This window comes from Haliaeetus leucocephalus, unplaced genomic scaffold (genome assembly GCF_000737465.1).
Source record: "Haliaeetus leucocephalus isolate CR32 unplaced genomic scaffold, Haliaeetus_leucocephalus-4.0 Scaffold450, whole genome shotgun sequence".
NCBI classification, from domain to species: domain Eukaryota; kingdom Metazoa; phylum Chordata; class Aves; order Accipitriformes; family Accipitridae; genus Haliaeetus; species Haliaeetus leucocephalus.
The window spans coordinates 18,676,306-18,699,270 of record NW_010972886.1 but is presented as its reverse complement, the minus strand read 5'-3'; the positions used below and the strand labels follow the sequence as shown (position 1 = coordinate 18,699,270).

Here is a 22,965-nt window from a genome sequence, read left to right as displayed (position 1 = left end):
TTCTAATGAAATCCAAGGTTGCTGCTCCTAACCTCCTGAGGGCCCTGCATTCTCTGTACCAGTTCGGTCACCTCTGTGATGTGACAGTTCACACACAACATCTCGGAATTCAGGAGGAGTTTCTGGTTCACAAAGCTGTCTTGGCAGCTTCCAGCAACTATTTCAAGGGGCTTTTCCTGCATGATGAGATGCTGGACACCAAGAATTGCACAGTGACTCTACAAGACATTTACACAGAAGAGTTCACCTCCTTCCTGGAGTTTGTTTACACTGCAGAAGTGGAGATTGAAGCAGAAAAACTGCAACGGATGAAAGAAATAGCTGAAAGACTTGAATGCAAGGATTTGCTTGACATTTGTGAAGAAGTGAAAGCAGAGGGCAGGAAGGGGCTAGATCTGAGCCTCCATCTGAAAGGTCAGCTGTGTGAAAATGGTGCACCACAGTGGACTCGCATCCAGCAAGAGGAGGACCACAAACTGAGTAACTCTTCCCAAGTTGTGGCAATACCCATGCAGAGGAAACTTTGGGCTAGGCAAAAACATAAGAAGTTGCTGGCTGGCTACGAACTCATTGAAGGCCAACCAGCAAGCCTGGAGCAAGAGGACACCTCTTTTCCAGACCCAAAATCCAGGACCGCAAAGCTACCAAAATGTAACAAGACAGATACCAGAAACAGACTCAGCATGGATATTGTTAGTCTGGAAAACGAGAACAGTCATTCTCTCCTAAGTCAGACTGAGTCAAAGGAAGCCTGTGTAGTAATTAGGAACACTCTGCCTGAGCAGTGGGAAGATGCAAACAGTTTAATTTCCAAATTTGCCAGTAAAACGGAACGTAGGAAATCACCGCGGCATGTGGCCAAAGTCTTGCCGCAGATTGCGTGTGAGAAGTGCGACGAATCATTCCGTGTTATCAAGCAGTACCAATCGCACATGGAGCTCAGACATGCCGTTAATCTGGCTGTCAAGTACAGCTGCAACGCATGTGAGCAGCTCTTCTCCACTCACCAGAACCTCCGGCAGCACCGCCTCACTGTTCATAGTGATGAGCGGGGCTTCTCCTGTGTGTTTTGCGACAAGAGGTTTAAGCGCCAGAAGGACATAAACGACCATATCCGCAGGGTGCATGAGAAGAAGCGGGATCCCCAGGCCTGCCCATACTGCGACAAGGTCATCAGTTCCAAGTGCGGCCTGACAGTCCACATACGAACACACACCGGGGAGAGACCTTATAAATGTGAACACTGCCCCGCCAGCTTTGCTCAGAGGTCTGCTTACAATACTCACGTAAGGTACAGCATTGTCTGTGTGTGTGTCTGCGCACGCGCAGGAAAATGTGTTTTCTCTCTGGGTGCCAGGGTAAAAGCATTCCTGAAGTCCTTGCTGCTTTAATTCCAGAATTCCTTGGATCTGATCAGAAGTGTGTCGAAATCAGGACAGATTTTTTTCACTTGACCTCATCAAGCTCTCAGTCCAGATTACTGGATTGACATCTCCCAGACTGGGAATTTAGGTGAACATTTCCTGTTGAATCAAAGGGGACTTGTGCAGCCATATCTCTTAGGTGATTTTGGAAGCCTCAGGTTTGGGTTTTTAAACAGGAGCCTGAAAAGAATCAGCATCTGTTTAAAATGCACAAGAAAATGCCCATTTCATAAACGTCAGGGCAGTGTGGTGCTTTTTAGTATGGTTTTTGTCAGCCAAATACCCTGTGTGCTTTTTTGCTGGGTAGCGTGAGCTTCCGGATAGACTTATTGAGTGCTGCTTGACTGAAAACAAGATGTTGAAAATGCACAGTAGTTTCCAGAACTGCAAAAGCCACCATACATGTCAAACATCTCCATACCCTGCCTGTGTGGTACAGGAGATACATGGTTTACTACTGGATCTCAGCTTCCCTTTTTAAAAAATGTCAACATTTGTTTGTAGTTCAGTCCAGTAGCAGAAAAAACAATCCAGATGTGTAGCGAGTGCAATGACGTAGCTTGTTCCACACACCTGAGTAGTGATGAGTAGAGTTAACTGCTGCAATTGATGGCTTACAAGGGGATCTGTTTTGTTTTTCCATATAGGCATTTAATCTATATTTTCCTTGTTTTACGTCCATAATTTCTTACCCTGTCCAGCGTGGTCTTGGAGGAAAATGTACAGTCCATCCTATGTTACTAGTCAGATGACAAATACATATGCTTGAGGGGCTCCATCCTTGATGAACTGAGAGCTTTTAATTTTCTTTAATTATCTGGTCCAACTCTACATAAAATTTCCCTGTTGTTTGGCTCTCCAAACATGCTGTTAATTTCTTAAATGGTGTGAAGAACAATTAAAAGGAAACAGCTCTTCCTCCAGGGCAAACATGTCCGAATTGAAACAATTAAACTTATTGAAGTTGTGCCCTGTTGTTTGTTTATTTTAACAGAAAAATCCATGAGTCTGGGCAAGAGAGGAAACTTATGCCTGTCTATTGGATGGTAGTTCCACCTGCGCATAGACCAAATGCAACAACCTGTGACAAAGATCCTGACAGAGAGATGTGGGATGGGACATCGGAGGCTGAACGACAAAAGTGTGCGAGGCACGAAGAGGCCATGAGTCGTAAGGAAGAACCTGGGGGTTCCTCTGTTACTGAAGCAGACTGCAGCACTGAGCAAGAAGCACAGAAGCGGAAATATAAGGAAGCTGAAGCAAGAACGGAAAAAATGAGTGAAGGAGGGAATGAAGATGAAGGTGAAATGAGCGTGAAGGGCGAGGAGGAGGTAGATTACGAAGCGGGGTATTCAGAAGTTGAAGATAGTAGAGATAATGAGGAGGTCTGTACTGAGGAGGACGATGAGGATGATGAATGCTCTAATGAGAAGGATGTTGAAGAACGTGAATCAGATGAAGGGTTTAAAATAAAGAAGGTAAATAAAAGTGGGGTGAATAAGAAATCTGCCTATGTAATAAGATGCGATAAGTGTAATGAGCAGTTTGTTTCCCGGAAAAAGTACGTGGATCACTGCAGAGATGTTCATCAGTGCTTGCCTGGTAAAGTCTATCAGTGTGACATCTGCAGCAAGTCGTTTGCTAGTTACAACAGCTGGAAGGAGCATCGAGCCTGTGTGCACACTGAAGAAAGGCAGTTTGCCTGCACCCTTTGCAATGCTACTTTTAAAAGAAAGAGAGATGTGAGGACACATTATATGCGGAAGCATGAAGGCAGAGTCAAACGCCCTCTCTGCTCTGTCTGTGGGAAGATCCTCAGCTCCCGAACAGCGCTAGTGTTTCATATGCGGACGCATACAGGAGAAAAGCCTTATGAATGTGGCATTTGTCATTCAAAATTTGCTCAGCCATCACAACTTAAGATCCATACCAGGTCAGCCTACAGTACTGCTTCTCCCATTACCACTCCCTGCATGCCCAGTGTACTTCAGCACTTCTTTTTCCTCTTCTGACTTCCCAGTTCTGAGTCAATTCTCCTTGTGTGTCCTTATAACAGGAACACTGGGATATGATTTGTTCTGCAGTATCTGTGATTAATTCTTTTACGTAAAGGCTTTGTCCGCAGCTGGTCATTGCATCAGTTTTGGTAGGGATTTTGAAACAGATGGTCTATCCGAACTTGTAATCAAAAGCCAGTCATTTGAGACAGTCTTCAAAATAAGATGATGGCCTTCACCGATAAAAAGTAGCATAGGCTGAAGAACTAGTCAAGGACCTCAGAGACCTAGATGCTGAGCCCTGCTTGCTCTTTATCACTCTGAGCAAGTCATTTAGTGTGGGATTTCATTTCTTGTATGCAATACAAAAGCTGGACTTCTCATCTAGACTCCCTCTGTAGTCATTGGAGCTAGACTGGATGAATTGCTCTCCAGTGGTGTCTGTCTTAAATGTGTCCTCTTCCCAGAGAGGGTGAATCATCCCATGGAATTTCCCATCTTTCTCCAAACAGGGAGCATAGCAGATAGCTTATAAGAGGAGGTTAACTGTTGGAGGGCTAGAAGAGATGAGAGAAATCCCACTACTAGAGACTGTGGACCCATACAATGGGGACAGTAGTTTTCTTCTGTCTCCTAAGTGTTCTGGCAATGATTTAAAAAATTGTGAGGTATACTGATTCAGGACCAGCAAAACATTTGAAATTTCAAGATAATCTCTGTTGGTAGAAACGCAGCAGAGCTGCACCACATGTGAGATGTGGTATGACTGCAACAAAACAGTGACTTGGGGGCTTTATGTTGGGTAACTGGCTGTCTCATATTTGCAGCATTTTGCCCGACAGCTCAAAATTACGTGTGCTTTTCCACGTCTTACTATCTGGGTTGGAATAAGGAAAGTCAGCACAGTGTTAACACCAAACATTGGGCTTGGACTTTCTCTGATTGGAGCTAGTTTAAAATCAGATGTTCAGCATGCATTTGGAAGCACTGCTTGCCTGACTTTCTTTGGTGGTGCCTTTTGTCTTAAAAATGGGAATATCCTGCAAGCTAAAGTTTGCAGGCCAGAGGACATGAGGCTGAGGGATTGCAGAAGCCAAGAATGTGGCCCACAGTGTCCCAAGAGATCTGCTGCTGGCATTGTGCTGGGGTCAATCTGAATGCTCTTTCAGTCTCTAGCAGAGCAGCAGCTTGTCGTCTTCCTTGATTTCTCACTTCCGATGCTGATACTATGAGCTATAGCTTGTGGAAGAGAGGTGGATTTTGTAGGGCCTGAGAGTGAGGAAAAGCTAAACCTTAAATGGGAATTTTAGTGCTTTAGTGTAGTACCTACACTGGCAAACGCACCATTTCCTGAGTGAGCTGAATGTACTTTTTTCCACTTCATTTAAAAAATGAAGTATGCTGCCTGTAGTCTGTAGAACGTAATTTCAAATACATTATTTTAAGAATGTACTACAAGAGCTAATTTATTAATAGTCATTTGTGTTCCACTTCATTTAGATCCCATACAGGGGAAAAGCCATATATTTGCGAGGACTGTGGGGCTTGCTTTGCTGATAAAGGCAAACTCACTGGCCACAAAAGGACCCACACAGGTAGGCATTAAATACTTCTGTTCCTTCCACCTGGTTTCTCCCACTGCCTCCCTTTATACTGCTAGAAATTGCTAGTTGGGATTTGAAGAAGGTGCACACTTTTTTTTGTAACTCTCAGAAGAGACCTCGAGTACCAGGAAGGAACTACTAGGGATAGAAAGACATCTGAAAACCAACTTTGAAGTACAAAATTGTGCTGAAAGAATTGAGAATGTCTTTTTCTCTTTACTCAGGAGAGCGCCTATTTAAGTGTGATGTGTGTGGAAAACATTTTGCCACCAACGAATATTTAAAATGCCACAAACGATGCCACATGGGTGCTAAGCCCTACAAGTGCGAGGTTTGTGGGAAGGCGTTTGGACTGAGAGCCTCACTAGCCCAGCACAGTAACGTCCATGCAGGTAATGAAACAAACTATTCGGGGCTGGGAAAATAAGTGGCACTGGAAGCTTGGATCTGAACTACTTTCTAGTTTGGATGGTGACATTTTGTTTCGGAACCACTTTTATAAACTCCTTGAATTAAGTGAATGAGGAGAAGCAGGGGTCATACTGATCTCGACTTGTTCAGCAAGGCGCTGCTGAAGGACGTCAGAGCAGAGAGCAGCTGTAGTTGCTGCTGTTCCCCTTGCAGGATCAGGGAGCTGTTCTTAGGCTTTCCCTCGCAGCCAAGAAGTGTTTATCACATAAACCAGGGCCCCCAAGCACATGTCTCCTATGTACACTTCTTTAGCAATACTGATCTTATTTTAAAATTCCTTATGCTTTTTCTCTGCTGAAATCTGGGCCAAAAGAACCTGCCTTCTAACTCTGTGCTTCCTGTTGGTTGGGGGCTTTTTTTGTTGTTTTTAGAGACCCGTCCGTATTTCTGCGAGCAGTGCGGGAAAACGTTCACCCAACAGGGCGCTCTCCGGCGCCACCAGCGCATTCACACTGGGGAAAAGCCGTACAAGTGCAGAGCTTGCGAGAGAACCTTCACAGACATGTCCACCTTGCGCAGACACGTGTCGGTACGCTGCCCCTTGGGTGTGTCTGTGGCAGGCCGACTGCGGTGGTGACTTTTAACTACTGAGTGAAGTTTCTTTGCTTAATGAGGGCTTATGTTGGTGCTTAAGTTCTGATCTTTATTTTAAAAAAATTGCAGAAAAATTACTATTAGGGTTGGGGAATTGATCTGCCTTCTACAGACAGCTTTTAAAAATATATTTCTGAAGTGTGCAGAGTTTTCCTCAGTCCAACAGCACAGCAGGCTCCCACTGCTGGCTGTCAAACCAGTCATCTCCCAACTTGTTCTGTTGTCTTCAAAAGGAAAATCTAATCTTAGTGGTTATTTAAAATGCTTATTACTGATTGAATCCGTTTCTTAAAAAAACGAACGGTGCTGCATTTTATGTTACTATAGTCTCTGCAGTCTTTTAAGCCTCTTAAGCAGAGGCCATAACATGATGGTTTATAGCATCTTCGTGTTGCAGATGAATATGATTTTATGTATTTCCAGTGTTGCGATATGCCGAAACATGGATTGCTGAGCTTAGCTGTTTTCAGAGACCTTCAGGTCCCTGAAGTGTCTGCTAAAACAGAGCATAAGGGTTTTTTCCAATTACAAGTTTTTAAGTTAATGTTTGCCTGTGTGCTAAAACTCTAGCTTCTTTTGGAAGCGTTCCATGACAGCGGAGCCAGAAAATCAGTGCAGAGTTGGCAAAACAGACTTGTTCTTGCGTTTCAGAGTTCAGCTTTTGCATTTGAGCGCAGGATCACAGACTTAACCCCGTTACTATTTGATTTTGCACTGGATTAAGTCTTCAGTTATTAAAGTTACTGTTAGGAAAAAAAATCAGATATAATTGTTTCCCCTCCCCCCCCTTTTTTTTTCCTAGATTCATGACCGCAGTGTTCACTGGAGAAGTTTCTTAATAGATCTTACAACCAAAAAAGACCATAATTGGTCCAAAATAGAAACATTCTCAGAAGCCTGTATGGGTGACGACTCCACGCCAGAAATTTGGTCGGTTGACCAAGGTAAACTTTATAAACCAGAAAGCGTTGTTCTTAAAGAAGCAGAACATGTGCCATCTAGTGCTAGTAACGCAGAAGACGCCGATCACTCCCTCGCATACTTATAACGTCAGCTATCGCCAGGAAACTGCACAGTCTCTCCGAATTACCTCAAATTATCTCAAATATTGGTGGCGGCAGCCCCGTGACGCTCTGTGTCGCCTATACGCGGGTGAGCTGTACACTAGTTCTAGGCGTTGCAGTCGGAGAAGGGGGGGGGGTATTCCTGCTTCAGAGTATTTGTGCCAGTTAGATTTTTGGATCTGTACAGAGTTTTATTTTTTACAGAGCGCTGGACGCGTCGGAGAGCCTCTCTTCGTGAGAGCTCGTACAGGTTTGCGTGCTGTCGCTGTACGTCACTGCTTTGTTTTGTAATAAAGGTGCGCTCGTAACGTAAGTGACCCCCCGTCCCGTCACGGGTTCATTGGCGCGGATCTGACTGCAGGAAACTCGTTAATTCGGTTCGAATAAAACCCGGGGGCGCCCGAGGGGCGGGCGCGGCTGCCGCCCCGTTGCTTAGCGACGTCCGTCGCAGCGCCGGACGCCACTTCCTGCGCGTCAGGGCCGCGCCTGCGCCTTCCCGCGGCCGTTGTCAGGGCGAGGGGCGGGGCTACCGCGGGGCAGCCCTTCCGGCCGCCGCCCGCAGGCTGTGCGGTGAGGCGCGGCCCGGCCCGGCCCGCTCCGCTCCGCTCCGGCTGCGGGGCTGCCCGGTGAGTGCGGGGGCAGGCGGGGCCCTTCTCCTCCGCGGGCTGCCGTAGGCGGGGGGCGGGGGGGGGTCTGGCCCCGGCGGCCTCCCTCCCTCAGCCGGTGGCCGTTACCCTTCCCCTCACAGCCGGCTGGCCGCTGTGGCCATCGGCGCGGCGGCCGTTGCGCCGGGAGCTGCTCTCCGCCCTGCCCCCGCCGTGGGGAGGTAGCGGGACCTGCTCCCAGCGTTCCCGTGTGATCCACGGCCCCTTCTGAAGGGGAGAGGGAGCCGGTGTGGGGGGTCTGCCCTCAGCAGGGAGGTCAGTAGCCCCGTCGCTGTGTCCGAGGTGTGGGCGTCCTCTCCCTGTTACCCCTTCGCTCTTCTGGCCGGGGAGAGGTGTGTGTGTGGGCTGTAGCCCGTCCCCAGGCCCATCTTCGGGCCGCTGTGGCGAGCAGGGGTGGCCGAGGAAGAAGCCTGCTGAGGAGGAGAAGGAGGAGGGCGGCTGGCCTTGCCGTGTGAGCTGTGGGGAGACATGTGGCGATGCCCTATCCTCCTAATGTGGAGGAGTCTCCTGGCCTGGTCTGGGGTCAGTGCGTGTCTCTGAGTGCCCCTGCGCTCTCACAGGGGCTGCCAGCTCCTCGGAGTGCTCCAGCCTGTCATCTAAAAATCGTGCTGGGCGTTTGCTGCGGTGTGCTGTCCTTCGCTTCGCAGGTTTAGCTTCTGCTTCAGCCCTGCGGACTGTGCCTGTTGTGGTGCCGCTATTGTAGCTTCAATAGTTGGAGCGATCCTAAATGAGGCAGGTTGGTGCCTAGCAGTAATGTCTCTTACTAGACTGCGTGGAATTGTTGGTGCAGAAGAACAGACAAGCTTGTGGGTCCACAAGCACTTCTGTTACATCTAGCTGGCTCTTTTTGTCTCTTTTCAGCTAGTTTTGCCTCTGGAAGGGGACACATGCATGGTGTATGATGAGTGACCTTATTCAAGAATTGGTTTTATTTGAATCTCAGCTCTACAGGCTAGTCCTAGTGAGCAGGCTCAGTTTGCAGATTTTCAGGCCTTGTCTTTTTTAAGATTAATATATCGTAGTTCTGTTGAAGATGTTCTGCCAGCCCGGTGCTCAGCAGCTCGGTATACTTGCTGCAGGAGTGGCAATGAAAAGCCTTCACAGCGCAATGTATCTTACTGCATGTGTTGGATTACTTCTCCTCCTCTGAACAAATTCCAAACCAGCAGAAGGCTAGCGATGAGAGCGAGCGATCTGTTTTCACAGTGGCTTTTGATTCTGCAAATACTAGGGTGGGAAGAACAAGACGTTTTTGCTTTGCAGTCTTAAGAAAAAAGGAATTGGCACAGTGTGTCTGTTAACGCACACGTCTGTGGTCAGCTCCTGAAACGAACAGCTTGCTGAGTATGGTTATGAGCTCGTTCACCCCAGCAGGAGAAGTCTGTGGTTTGGGTTCTTGTTTCCGGCTGGGGATCGCTGTTGTCTACATGTGACCGCAGCTTTTGCTGTGTGCTCAGATGGAAAATAGATGGGTAGTTGTGAAATAACATGATAAGTAGTTTGAAAATAATTGTATTGGGGAAAAAAAATTAGGTTTTGATATCATTGATTATTTCAGATAAAGTGTTCAATGAGTCTTTGCTTAATTCACCCTCAAATACTTGGAGTGCCAGTGTGTCGTATAACTGGGAGGAAAAAAATAGCAGGGTGACTATGGAGAAAGGGAACCAGAGTTTAAACATCATCTTTTATGCTTATTTATAAGACTCAGCCTTTCAGTCAGGACTCAAATCATGTCATTCTCATTCATATAAAATTTCTGTCAAAACTAAAGTGTAGCATTGGGGGTTGCTTGTAAAAGTGGACAATGTTTTGAGATGCTTATGGAGTTCTGAGCTGACGCAGGCAATTCTTTGTCCCCTTCCTGGGTCTTTTGTTTTAGGTGTAGTAAGCATAACTCAGTAACAGTGAGGTTTAGGTATTCATTAGAATAATGTTAATGGAACTATTTAAATCTTAATAAAAGTTTACTGAGCTGAAGATTCAAAGGTTAGGAAATAGGAAGGGTTTGGTTCTGAGGATAATCTTTTTCTGCAGGATCTAAGGCAGGGGTTCGGGTGCCCATGGTGGATTGTGTTCCCTGTTCTCCCACTTGCTTTTTCTGTGAGGTTGGGGAAACAATTCTACTTCCCTTGGGTCTTGTCTGCCTTACTTGTAAACTCCTTGGGGCACAGGCTTCCTGTGGCTTTTTACCTTATGTAGTATTAAGTCCATGAAGCATTCATTTTACACAGCTACTAATAATCTCCATGAGTCTGTGTATTTTGTAGCTCTCCATTTTACAGTTTTTTGAAAATATTTTATCAAAACTGTTCTCATAGAAAATCATATTGGGATGCGAGTCTAACTTTTGGGTTGTTGAAATGAGTATGGACTAAAATTTGAGTTTATAGCTCTATGGAAGGAGAAGGAGTCTTTCTGATCCTTACTGTTATATTAATATGAATTTTGTTCCATTTGTACACTATTTTTTTTATTTGTCTTTCTAAGCAAGATTTCTAGTGTCCCGTGTGTAAAAGACTGTAAGTCTACTGTACCTGAGTATGTACAGAGAAAAGAAACCTTAGTTAACTCTAAGGCAGTGGGAAGAAATTCTTCAGATTTGAAACACATGTGTACGTAGTTGTTAGGAACACAGTGAAACTCAATAGATTGCAGGGCAGGATGTTGCTCTGAGTGCCTTCAAAGTTCATAGAAAAATTGTTTGTTCTGTGATGAAACTTTTTTTTTAAAAAAAAAAACCACCTCAGTTCTTTTGAGAACTTGGAGCAGCTTAAAACATTACTTGGAAATGTGGCATAACCTAAATGGTTGTGGAAATGGTGAAGCCCTTATAAGGCTACGAATGGGCATTCAAAATTTAGAGGCTGTAAGTGCATTTTGAGTGATGAATTTTTTTACAAAAGAAAACACTTTAAGGAAGTTTTATGATTCCTTGGGTTTACAGTTTGAGAATATGATTATGCAGTCTCCTATGCTTTGGTCAGTTAAGCATTTGGAATTTTATCTGAGTCTTGTTTAAAAGTCTTATCTCAAAAGCCTGTTTAAGGAAGTGTTTATTTAGGATTGCAGTTAACTTTTACTTAATCTTACCTTTCTCTTATTGCCTGATTAGGAGGGAGAATAATTTCTTAATTCCACATGCCTTAATGAGAGCATTTCTTCTGATCTTCCTGTGTTTGCTTTGTCCCTATTACGACTTCTAATAGTCTCTAGTGTTTCAGGTGACATTACAGCTGAGATTTAAACTCAAATTAACTTCAGAGAAACCTCTGTATATGACCGGCAGCATGGCTTTAGGTATGACCACTTAGGGTGACACTTTTGGAAATCTGCACTAGCCAGACTTTTCACAATGCTTCTTTGAAAGTCTGGTCTCTTAAGCTCAAGCAGCTTAAGTGCTTAAATCTGAAGTGAAGCACTCTCCAAAGTCTGGATGTGTCTTTTGGCCACTGAAATCTTTTGAGTTTTGTTAGCTTCCATGCAAATAGCTAACGTGCAATGTTGTTAACAGCTTTTTGCAGAGAGAAGAAAGATGGAAAGTAATGCAGTTTTACTAGAATCCAAGTCCTCTCCTATCAACCTTCTGAATGAAATGCATCAACTGCGTCTCCTGGGCCACCTCTGTGACGTGACTGTCAGCGTGGAGTACCAAGGTGTCAGGGCAGAGTTTGTGGCTCACAAGGCTGTATTGGCAGCAACAAGCAAATTTTTCAAGGAGGTGTTCCTTAATGAGAAGGGCATGGATGGCCCAAGGACCAACGTGTTCTTGAATGAGGTCCAGGTTGCTGATTTTGCTTCATTTCTTGAGTTTGTCTATACTGCTAAGGTAGAAGTGGAAGAAGACAGAGTGCAGCGTATGCTAGAAATAGCCGAAAAGCTGAAGTGCTTGGACCTCTCGGAAACTTGCTTTCAGTTAAAGAAGCAGATGCTTGAATCGGTGCTGTTGGAGTTGCAAAACTTCTCAGAATCACAGAATTCTGAGGAAGAGAGCACTACCCAGCCAAGCATTTTGCTCGAGTCCAAAGCAGCTGCTGTGGCAGAAGCTGACCAGGCAGACTGTCTTCTGGATCCTCCAGATTCCCCAGTAGACAGGTCCAGCAATGGAATGTCTCCTGAGATGCCGGCTACCAAGTCAAAAGAGAAAATGGACAAAAAGAAGGAAATGATGAAGCCTCCTTATGCCAAAATCAGAAGGGCAAGTGGGAGACTGGCTGGGAGGAAAGTATTTGTGGAAATCCCGAAGAAGAAGTACACAAGGCGGCTGAGAGAGCAGCAGAAGAATGCAGAGGTTGCTGTTGAAGAAAACAAACATCCTGAAGACCAGGATATGTGTGATATGGAGACGGAGGAGGAGCAAGCAGAGAAGAGCATCAAACCTGAGAGCGAAGAATGTGATGGCAACTTTGAATTGGAAGAAAACCTGAAAAAATCCGAAGAGGATAAAAAGAAACGAGGCAGTAACTTCAAGTGCAGCACATGCGAGAAGGAATTTCTGTATGAGAAAAGTTTTCTCAAGCACATAAAGCACAGCCACGGCATTGCAGCTGAAATTGTTTATCGGTGTGAAACCTGCAGTCAGACCTTTGCCAACCGGTGCAACCTAAAAAGCCATCAGCGCCACGTCCACAGCAGCGAGCGCCACTTCCCTTGTGAGCTCTGCGGTAAGAAGTTCAAGAGGAAGAAGGACGTCAAGAGGCACATTCTCCAGGTTCATGAGGGTGGTGGGGAGCGTCATCAGTGCCAACAGTGTGGAAAGGGGTTGAGCTCCAAAACTGCCTTGAGGCTCCATGAAAGGACGCATACAGGCGACAAGCCTTATGGGTGCACAGAGTGTGAGGCTAAATTTTCTCAGCCTTCTGCACTTAAAACACACATGAGGTATGAACAGACTTAACTGGCCTTGTTAGATTCTGGGGGGAGAAGCAGAATCCCCTGGAACACACCTTGAGCCTTCCAGTGAAGTGGGGATGTAAAACGTGACTGACTGGAAAGTGTCTGTATTGCCTTTTTTCATTCCCCCTGCTTTTCAGGTTAAGGGAGTTGCGGTAATATAAGCCAAAGTAGAGGTGCATGGGCTGAGGCCTGCTGCTGCTGAAGCATACAGTTAACTCTTCTCACGGGAGGAGAGTCAATGGGACATTTCACATGAGAATAGCAACCCCCATGCCAAATTATTTATAGGATTGGGGCTACAATTATGTCAGCTAATTTGATGCCTCTTTATAGTCAATAGAATAATGTTATGCAATAAGTATGAAAATACTCTGAAGAGATTTGGCTATATATTAAATTGAAGAACACCAGATTTGGGTGCTAAGCATAGAAAAAACTGATATGTGACTAGAAAGGGGCTAACATGTCACCATCTGGAGGCGAGTAAAGCACTGAAGACACCCATGCAGAGCTGATGAAATCAGTTGTAGTGCTTATATTGCAGTGAGACTCAAAGGTGGAGGTGCAAACGCATGAAAGTTCATGGAGAGACATTTTTATCAAGGCAAAAATTCTAGCTATTAAAAGCTTTAGCCTGCTTTTATCAGCCTACCAAAGCGGTCATCTACAGCCAAAGTTCAGGTTACAGCTAGGGTGTAAAGCGTGGAGAGGGAGGTACAGAAAAAGATTCCAAAGTACTACTACTCGGATCCAAAAAGAGAATGCAGTGGTGTTAGCGTATTCCTAGGTGGCATTCCTAGGCAAGGTAGAAGGGTTCATTAACCACTGCTTTGTTTCACTTTGTCTTTTGAAGTCAGTGGGTTTACTCCCAGTGGTAGAAAGCATGTCCAGAAGCATAACTTTTGCTAGAGTGCTGCTATGATGTTATTGCTGATGCAGTGCTGTACGGCGTCTCTCTTTCATCATGTGTCCTTTCCTAACCGCAACTTTGTGCTGCTTAAAAATTACTTTTTAGTGTAAGTGGAGTTTCTCCTCCGTTGTGTACCACTATGAGACTATTCAGTAAGCTTGTTGAATGCTGGAAACTCAGCGCTGTCCTAACTTGTGTATTGTGACAGCCTGTGGTGAGAATTTCTCATCTTTTTTTCTATATATTTTTACATCTGTGGTGTTCCTGTTGATGTATATTACCATGAAAACTGGCCTCTGTTGACTATGTTCCTGCAGGACTACTCAAAAGAGTCCTGAAGTGTGTGCGGGCTCAAAAACTTAAGCTAGAGTAAACTGGCACAGGCAGCAGTTCTGTAAACTGCCCTTCCTGTACACACAGCCTTCCTCGGGAGACAATACCACAAGCTTGGGGTGACAGCAAGAAAACTGACTGTATAAAAGTGGCATCTTTTTATTCTGCTCCTTGGGTGCCACTTGTTCCAGAGTAGCCAGTCATTCTATACTTGATGGCCCTGCAGGAGCAGCATGCCAGGGAACACCTCTCACATTCTGTGTGGAATATTTTATTGATGGTGTCAGCAATATAAAGGTACCTGCTTTACTTCAGATCCCAAGATGGTTACATTTTTCTTTCAGTCTGTCTGGATACAAGTTTTCTAAACTTTACTCAATTTTTACCTTCAAGATTTGTTTTTACCCTAAAGAAGTTTCTGCGTCTGAGCCTTGATCATGCAGCACGTGCATGATCGAGCAATAAAAGCAGTATTTGCAGAAACCACAATGCAGAATTTGGCCCAGCTGAAAGTATTTTTAAAAGACACTAAACTTGCGCAGGCATACAGTCACTCATCAGAGAGCAGCCACAAAGTAAAGACAACTTGCATTGTGCTGCAAAGGAAAGAGATATACCTCGGTGCTTTAATGTTGCTTTCTCATTTCAGAATCCATACTGGTGAAAAACCTTTTGTCTGTGATGAATGTGGTGCCAGGTTCACTCAGAATCACATGCTTATATATCACAAACGATGTCACACAGGTAAGGCTTTCTTTTACAGTGTACTACGTATAGGAGGAGGCCTGCTGTGAAACCAGGAGATCTCATTTTCATTCAGAAAATGCTTTTTTGTTGTTGTTTGTTATATAAAATCAGATGTTCTCATCCCTAGACACAATTTCACTGAGAAAGGTTCCTATAGGTGGATAGGCAGACAGTGGAGAGAGTAAAAGGAGCTGATTAAAAAGAAGAGGAGTTCCCATCTGGCTGGGATCCAATGTCTGAAGTGTGGGCTGAGGCTGCTTTGGATAGTCTTCGATATCCAAAGATCTGTCATCAATAAAAGGTCTAGTTGAATTCTTAAGAGAAAAATTATTTCTCTAGAAGTCTGGAACAGTTAGCCCAAGGAATAGAAAACAGCTGTCTTGGCTTATTCTGATCTTTTTAAAAGCACGTGTCCTTCTCCCGGCTATCCTACGTGGTGTAAATTGGTGTTTTGAATTGACCCTTCATACCACCCGCGAGTTGTGTGTGGTACTTTTGCATCTCTTAATTGGCCTGTCTTAAAACTGTCTGCCTTCTGCCAGTAACTTGTAACTAAATGTGAATAGCAGAAAACATTAAATTACAATGAAATACAATTCCAAGAACACCTTTTTGAGGCATGTATAACTAAAATTGGCTGCATACAGGCAGAGGCTGTTCATCAGAGGCATGCAGGGTTGTGTTTATGATCAGAGTAAGCCAGAATACTCCAAAGATGGTGAGAAGACTGCTAGCTTCAGATCTCCCTGGGCTTTTCATATATTACTATTGGTGTACTGTTGGATAGGTGTGGTTGCCCTTGCACTTGCAGGGTTTTGTGCAGATTTCTCGCGGGAAAGCTCTGTGCCTTACACAGACATCACTGCTGTCACTGTGGCCCCTTCAGATCCTTTTGTGAGGCTGGTGTGTGGTTCATTTGCATGTAATAGCGTTCAGTTTTTGCGTGTGATATTAATTCTCCTGTTCACCCTTGCTGTAGGGGAAAGGCCTTTTATGTGCGAAACATGCGGGAAGAGCTTTGCCTCTAAGGAGTACTTGAAACACCATAACAGAATCCATACTGGATCCAAACCATTCAAATGTGAAGTTTGCTTCAGAACGTTTGCACAGAGGAACTCGCTTTACCAGCATATAAAAGTTCACACAGGTAGGAGGTGCTCTTTTTTGTTTTAAACAAACCATCACAATTTAAAGACGTAGACCTCACAGTTGCTTAATTCAGACAAGGGATTTCCCATTACTTTTAATTCCTACCCTGCATGCACGTTTTCATGCTTGATGCAGTATGCTCTTTCATCCACTTCCCTTCTCCCAGTACTCCCTGTGCTTCTTACCGAGTTACAGCAATTCTCTGAAATACTTCCAAGAGCTGTGCAGATAGTGTTAATAATGCTGCCAGGATTATTAGTGACCGAAGAACTATGTCCATTTCAGCTCTGAGCAAAGCACTACAGAGTGCTGATCTCGTTCTTGTCCGCTTGCCCACCTTTCATATTTGCATTCTCTCCTGCTTGGATTTTCTCTTCAGTGTATGTTTTTAAGTTTTCTTATCCGCTCTCTCAAAGTCCACATTACTCAGCAATACAGCAGGTTGCAAATACTCATGTTACTTTCATCATGTAGTAAATACCACGTTTTCTCATCCAGCGCCACCCTGTAGGAAGCATCCTTGCCAATATTCTCTGTAAACAAAATTCTTGTTTGGCTGCCGTGCCTTGCTCTTTCTTCACTTCCTGCATCTCTGTGTCTAGTGTGGCATCACTGTAGGGGGAGCAGGGGACATTGGCATGGCAGTGCTGACTCTAACGGTTTTTTCCTGTTCTAGAATGTCATCTCTTTTTCTGTGACACCGCTTCCATCTGTTCGAAAGTTTTTGGCATCCCTTTTTCTACCTTAGCTAGGGAAGAAGTAAACGTGGTTGTTTCAAAAAGTGCTTAATACAGTGACTGCAGCAGAACAGTTTATGATGGATTTGGAGAGAACCTAGTGGTTATGAGCAGCTCTGGTACTCACGCTCACAGAACGTACCTTGTAAATAGGAAAACTTGTATTCTGGGCAGGACTTCAGTCGCTAATGGAAAATACATATAAGAATGTGGAGGCTTCAGTGGTTGCACAGATTTATGCAGGCTGTGGATCTAGGCCTTACTCTGTCAAGTATCTGCTTACTTCAGATGTGTCAAAATTTACCCAGCTGAGAATTCTGAAAACATCTTGTTTTTTTTCTGAAGGTGCTTGTGTGTGCCTTGTCACTTCATGAAGTACAGGGGTTACTTGAGGTTCCCCAGTGAGCAGCACTCGTAATACCCCCATGTTGTGGTTTAACCCCAGCCAGCAACTAAGTACCACGCAGCTGCTCACTCACTACCCCCCCACCCAGTGGGATGGGGGAGAGAATCAGGAAAAAAAAAAAGTAAAACTCATAGGTTGAGATCAGAACAGTTTTAATAGAACAGAAAAGAAGACACTAATAATGATAATAATAACAATAATAAAATGACAATAATAATAATAAAAGGATTGGAATATACAAGTGATGTACAATGCAATTGCTCACCACTTGCCAACCAATGCCCAGTTAGTTCCTGAGTGGTGATCCCCACCCCCCCCACCCCCAAGTTTATATACTAGACATAACATCACATGGTATGGAATACCCCTTTGGCCGGTTTAGGTCAGCTGCCCTGGCCGTGTCCTGTGCCAACTTCTTGTGCCCCTCCAGCCTTCTTGCTGGCTGGGCATGAGAAGCTGAAAAATCCTTGACTTGGTCTAAACACTACTGAGCAACAACTGAAAACATCAGTGTGTTATCAACATTCTTCTCACACTGAACCCAAACATAGCACTATGCCAGCTACTAGGAAGACAACTCTATCCCAGCTGAAACCAGGACAGCCTGACATCACCCCTTTGATGCTGTGCTCTGCTTTCAGGTGAACGACCCTATTGCTGTGACCAGTGTGGTAAGCAGTTCACACAGCTGAACGCGCTGCAGCGTCACCATCGAATACACACTGGGGAGAAGCCGTTCATGTGCAATGCCTGTGGGCGAACTTTCACTGACAAGTCCACCCTCCGACGGCACACTTCAGTAAGAACCTGTCATCCCACTGCCTTGTAGCCCTAGAGCCTTCCTCCGTGGCCACGTACTGACCTGTCAACTTTGTCAGGCCTGGAGGGGACTTGTATCCAGTTTTTGTTGTGTTTAGCACATTGTCCTCTCTCCAATGTGGCATTACAATACTCAAATGGTTTGTGTTGAGTCCCGAGTCTGCAGTGAAGCCATTCTTAATCCATTGTGACATAGCCCATATAGGTCATGCCTGAGGACTCTTCAGTCACGCATTGGTTCTGTGACCTCTGAGCATGTTCCCCATGCAACTGGCAAGTGACAGAATTCACTTTCTGCATCAGGCCCTCTGCTGGACCTGTTAGATGCTTTATGAAAACAGGAAGCTCACCAGGGACACACAGATTAATGCCTGGATGTATATACTGCCCTAGCTTTGGGATAGTTAGGTGGGATGAAAAGAGAGATCGTTAGTACCAGCATCAAGTATGAGCTGGATCCAAGCTTTTGCCTCTCAGACAGTCATCATCTGTTCAACCTTCTGGTTTTTTGCTCCCCCCCCCTTTTTTTTCCCCCAGATACATGATAAAAACACACCCTGGAAGTCCTTCCTTGTCATTGTTGAAGGAGCGTCTAAGAATGATGAAGGTCACAAAACAGAGCTTCCTGACGAAGAATATGATGTGTCACCTAAACTACCAGAGAAGCTGCTGTCTTTCTCTGAAAACAGCCACTATCAAAACTTGACTGCTGTCCCAGGGAGTGTGACTGCACTGCATGACAACGGTTCTGCCACAGGAACAGACTGTAAGTCAGATGGGACTCCGGGACCCCAGGAAGCCCTTATAGCTACCACTTTAAGTGAGCTGACAGTGCTGCATACACAGACAGACTCTATTCAGCCACAGCTTCATGCTCTGGTGAATATGGAATAATTTGGTATTTGCAAATCCAGTTTAAGCTGCACCCTTTGTATAGTCCTTTGACTTTGCCAATAACCTACTGAGGGAACTAGGGGAAGCTATGACAAGGAAGCAGGGCTAGATGTGAAACACATGCACTGGGTTTCCAGAATTTCCTCCAAAAAGTCATGACCCACCTCCAATGCATACCGCTCCATCTCCTGAAGGTAGCGCAGAGTAACACCACACCAGGGTGGTGGTAGAGGAGGCAGAGGTCCCAGGAAGTTTATTCCCTACAAATAAAAGGGTGTAGTTCAGCTTGTTTGCTCTAGCTGGCCTGCAGTGAAAGTAAGTACCTACATTCAGATAGGTTATAAAGAAAGTGTGAGTTTGATTTCCAGTTGATTTGATGACACTTGTACAATCAAGAGAAATGATGTTGTGTTTCTCAGCCTAGTAGCTTAGTGAAATTAATTGCATTTTTCCTAGTGGAAATTCATACATAAAATAAGTTTTACTAAATTGCTTTTCAGGAAATGTTGGTTTATCTCTGCTTTTGCCAAAGATCCAAGCAGTGAGCCAGCTCACTCCTTGGGAATATGAGTGGGAGCAAGCTTTGGAAAGATCTGGTTTCATTCCAGGAGTTTGGATTCTCTAGTAGCAAAATGGGCAAGTGGGAGCCAAGTGCTGCATCTGTACAGGTGTGGTGGCATTATTCTTGCATTTCAGTGGAACCTGGTGCAGTTTGACACTTGCATTCAGTCAGTCTTCATCTTCTAACCACTCCAGCTTACATAGAACTTGGCACTTAAGAGACCAAAACATCTCTTGTAAAAGCATCTATGAAAAGTAGTATTATTTCAGCTATGCTGGAAAAGCTAGTGTAAAGAGACAGCTTACTGGCATTTTCCTGTTAACTTGCATCTAAGCCATTTTCTGCTGGTTCAGATAGATAGGTCAGCAATGCTCTTTTCTCCACAATCACTTAAACACTGCTGTTGCTCAGAACAGCAGACCTACTTTTAAATTAAGTAATACTCCAGTGGGAAAAGTTAACGACTGTTCTACTGTCGAGTTGCTACAGCTAATTCCACCAGTGCAATAGTCTCCAGAGGTAAATTCAGTTACAAACGGGAGGCAGTCAGGGTTCTTATGACTAATGGCATAAAAAGATGCAAATAAGTGAAAAATGTACTGGACTATTCAAGGGGTTTAGGCCTTTATTTCCCAGATTGTGAATACTTTGTAAGACTGATGTTGGAATCTGAATGGCAGTTTTAGGCTACTGTCTGTTTAACTGTCCCTCCCCAGTGAGGTGTTCAGAGGCAGGCCTTAGGAACATAAGTGATGAATAAACTTAAAAGTTCAAAGGCTTACTAGCATCTGCTGCTAAATTTTAGTAAATAACCCTGACAATGTGCCTTTTTTTGCTTGTTTTAAATAAGGAAATGTGACAAAGTGAGCACAGGGACTAAGGGTCCCAATATGACTTCTGTTCAGCCCACGCTCCAAAACCGCAATTTCACACAGCCTCCTCCAATGCTGGCTGGGTTTGGATCCCAGTGCCACCAATCATGAGAATCATGCTTCTTCTGTTTGGGCATTTCTTACCAAGACAGACAGATCTTCCCTTAATATCTCCCCCCTTTCCCCAGGGAGTATGCCTCCTTGTTCTCCTCAGTTGCACCCAGTAGCTGGGAAAGCTGTTGCATGGGGAAACCTGAGAGTTTCTGTCCAGGGTAAGCATTTCCTGTGTTTCCTTTGCCAAGACCAAAGCTGGGCTGGAACGAGGAAGTTACTTTGGTTGCCTTCAGCTTAACCTCACTGGAGTACCCAGGAGGATTTGGGGTATTTTCCCTGTGGAGGGAAGGAACCTTTGAAATAGTTGGCACTGGCAAAGAAATGCCTGACTGGGATGACTCTTGGTTTTGGGAGCAGCAGTGAATGAATCAATCAACAGCAGCTTGCTGGTATGGTTAACGCTTCAAACTCAGGACCGAGATTCCCAGTGCCACCATGTGAAAATCTAGAGCTTTTCAAATTCATTTTTCTGTTTCTCCTTATTTTACTATAAATGTAGTATTTCCACAGAAACTTTCTCAGCTGAAACTGTGAGAAAAACTTTCTGAAAGATTGCATTAATGTAAAGGTAAGCACAATCAAGCCTTGTTAGGGCCCGTTCTAAGGCTTAGGGGTTGGCAAAGCAATAAAGATATACCCAAACTGTGGCACAGAGCTATTTTTGAACCTTAAAGGGATGTCTGTTGTGTTACCATGGAAACATAACTTAATCTATAGAAAGGGAATTTTTTTTAAAAGAGAACACTTCCAAGAGCTTATATTTGAAATATTTATTCAATCAAGCACGATGTTCCTGTTGAAGCTCAGTCATTCCCAACAATCAGTGTAAAGAGTTTGTAGATATATTTAAAATCTGAGCATTAGTACCTGTAGCCAGGGAAACTTTTGTACTCCATGAATGTACGGAAGTGAGTTACTCGTATGAACTGTTCTTATTAAAATATCGAAATCTTAAGCCTGACCCTTCCCGTGCCTTGATGAGCGTATCGAGCGTTTCTATCCCCTCAATGTACTGTGCAGATCCCCAGCGCTGGGAATGGACGACTGGGACTGGGCAAGTCCTAACTGAGCTCTACTGCAGGCCTGAAGCTGCTGCGTGCCACTCTTCTTCCTCAGGCCTGTTGCTAGAGTGGCAATACAGCACTGCGGAAGCCTGGGCTAGGTTTCTTGGAGCTTACCTTTGGCTAGGTGTTAAGAAACATACCTGAAAAAACAGGAAATGTGATGCTTTGGGACATTCCACTTTCCTACAGATGACATATTGTACCACAGGCAATTAAGTGGTGTGACAGTCACTGTAAAATGAGCAGCCAGTGCTTTCCTATACAAGTATTCACCCTTAGCATGTACCTTAACTGGTCACCTTGACATAGGAAGCACTGTGATGGTGAAAGCCAGTACGCATACCCTACAGCTTTTCGTCAGGCTCTAGCTTTAGCCTGCCTTTTGCATTTTCCGGGAAAGAACATTTATCACTACATACATTCATGGTTTTCACTTTATTAATGTACAGATTCACACAAAACATTATATTCTTGCTAAGGCCATTTCATTAATAAGTTTTCATAGTACAGAATTGTGTACTGGAGGGAAAATACAGCAGAGTGGCAGATCATCATTTTAAAACTGTCACAATTTACCACTGATACACCGGAGGACATGCTGTGTAGCCTACTTATACAGAACTAACATTTGTATTTTAATGAGATTACTCCAGAGCACAGTAACAGACCACACAACCCCACAGGTACGGTCTTCTGGTCCACCAGCTCCATACACATCTTATCACAACTGTGCCTAATACTGACAACTGGAAAAGTGAACAAAAAAAGGCATAAAACACTCGCCTCGGTTCTGTGTGACACTAGGAAACGTAAACTGCCCAGCCTGCACTTCCCCTCACCAAGGCTCCAAAGGTGTTGGATACAAGTCAAGACAAACCCATCAATACGATGGGTCTTTGCTCACTAAGAAAACAGGTAAATTAAACAAAAAGGGTTCCAACCCCATCCTTTTACCACAGGTGAGTTCAGCAGCAGTTACATCTTTAGGCCGTCTTGTCCAAGACGAGATCAAATCTGCAGCTAATCCATCTTTTTGCAGTAAGATTACCTATGTACCACGCCAGCTGCATCCTAAGCCCAGTATTTTCTCTGCCCTGTGGAGGTGGCACAAGCGCGCAAAGGACTCCGCTACAGGAACGGGACACCCTTAGAAAACGTCAGTCATTCCTCCTTTCTGATGAGCTGAGGTGTGCGCCTGTCTCTGAGCATCTTGGGAGGACCCAGACCCCAACCCCAGGCTAAATGGAACTGAAAGTATTTCTTTGCCAAGTTTGTGGGAAGGACAGACACGACACATGGTGGTCTAAGTTAAAGTGATGGTTTTGTTGCGGACAGAGGTCGATCACGAGCAGTAGCCTTAAAAACACATCTGAGAAGTGAAGAAAGTGAAGTTGCTTAGAAGAAGGAGCATCATCCAGGCTTTTTCAATGCACTCACCTTGCCAGTTTTGCACAGCTCATGGTTCTTTCCTGTCAAGTTAGGATGCACAGAATAGTCTATGGAAAATAAGTGACCAGTGAGATCAGTCAGGAACACAAAAAAATAATTTGGCATGTACCAGGAGCGTTTTCTTTTCCATAAGCCAGTGGTAAAGTACCACTTCAATAGAACTAAACCCTTTAGACCAATAAGCCAGGCTGTGT

The 22,965-nt window shown here is 44.6% G+C and overlaps 2 protein-coding genes across 5 annotated transcripts; both read left to right on the top strand.

Annotated features, from left to right (window-relative positions):
- On the top strand, positions 1-7,122 carry LOC104836351 (GDNF-inducible zinc finger protein 1-like). The gene is made up of 6 exons (XM_010574899.1): positions 1-1,291; positions 2,419-2,902; positions 4,922-5,016; positions 5,250-5,417; positions 5,868-6,025; positions 6,893-7,122. The coding sequence occupies exons 1-3, from the start codon at positions 6-8 to the stop codon at positions 4,976-4,978; spliced, it is 1,827 nt and encodes a 608-aa protein (XP_010573201.1). The 5' UTR covers positions 1-5; the 3' UTR covers positions 4,979-5,016; positions 5,250-5,417; positions 5,868-6,025; positions 6,893-7,122.
- On the top strand, positions 6,964-22,957 carry LOC104836352 (GDNF-inducible zinc finger protein 1-like). Of its 4 annotated transcripts, XM_010574904.1 has the most exons (7): positions 7,749-7,780; positions 11,334-12,700; positions 14,608-14,702; positions 15,685-15,852; positions 17,639-17,796; positions 18,354-18,582; positions 20,447-22,957. In XM_010574904.1, exons 2-7 carry the CDS (start codon positions 11,355-11,357, stop codon positions 20,494-20,496), a joined length of 2,046 nt encoding a protein of 681 aa, XP_010573206.1. In that variant the 5' UTR covers positions 7,749-7,780; positions 11,334-11,354; the 3' UTR covers positions 20,497-22,957. The 4 variants fall into 4 exon arrangements, with proteins under 4 accessions (XP_010573204.1, XP_010573206.1, XP_010573203.1 ...); XM_010574902.1 differs by lacking the exon at positions 7,749-7,780 and adding an exon at positions 6,964-7,034 and having other exon boundaries at positions 18,354-22,957; XM_010574901.1 differs by having other exon boundaries at positions 18,354-22,957.
- The last annotated feature ends 8 nt before the right edge of the window (positions 22,958-22,965 follow it).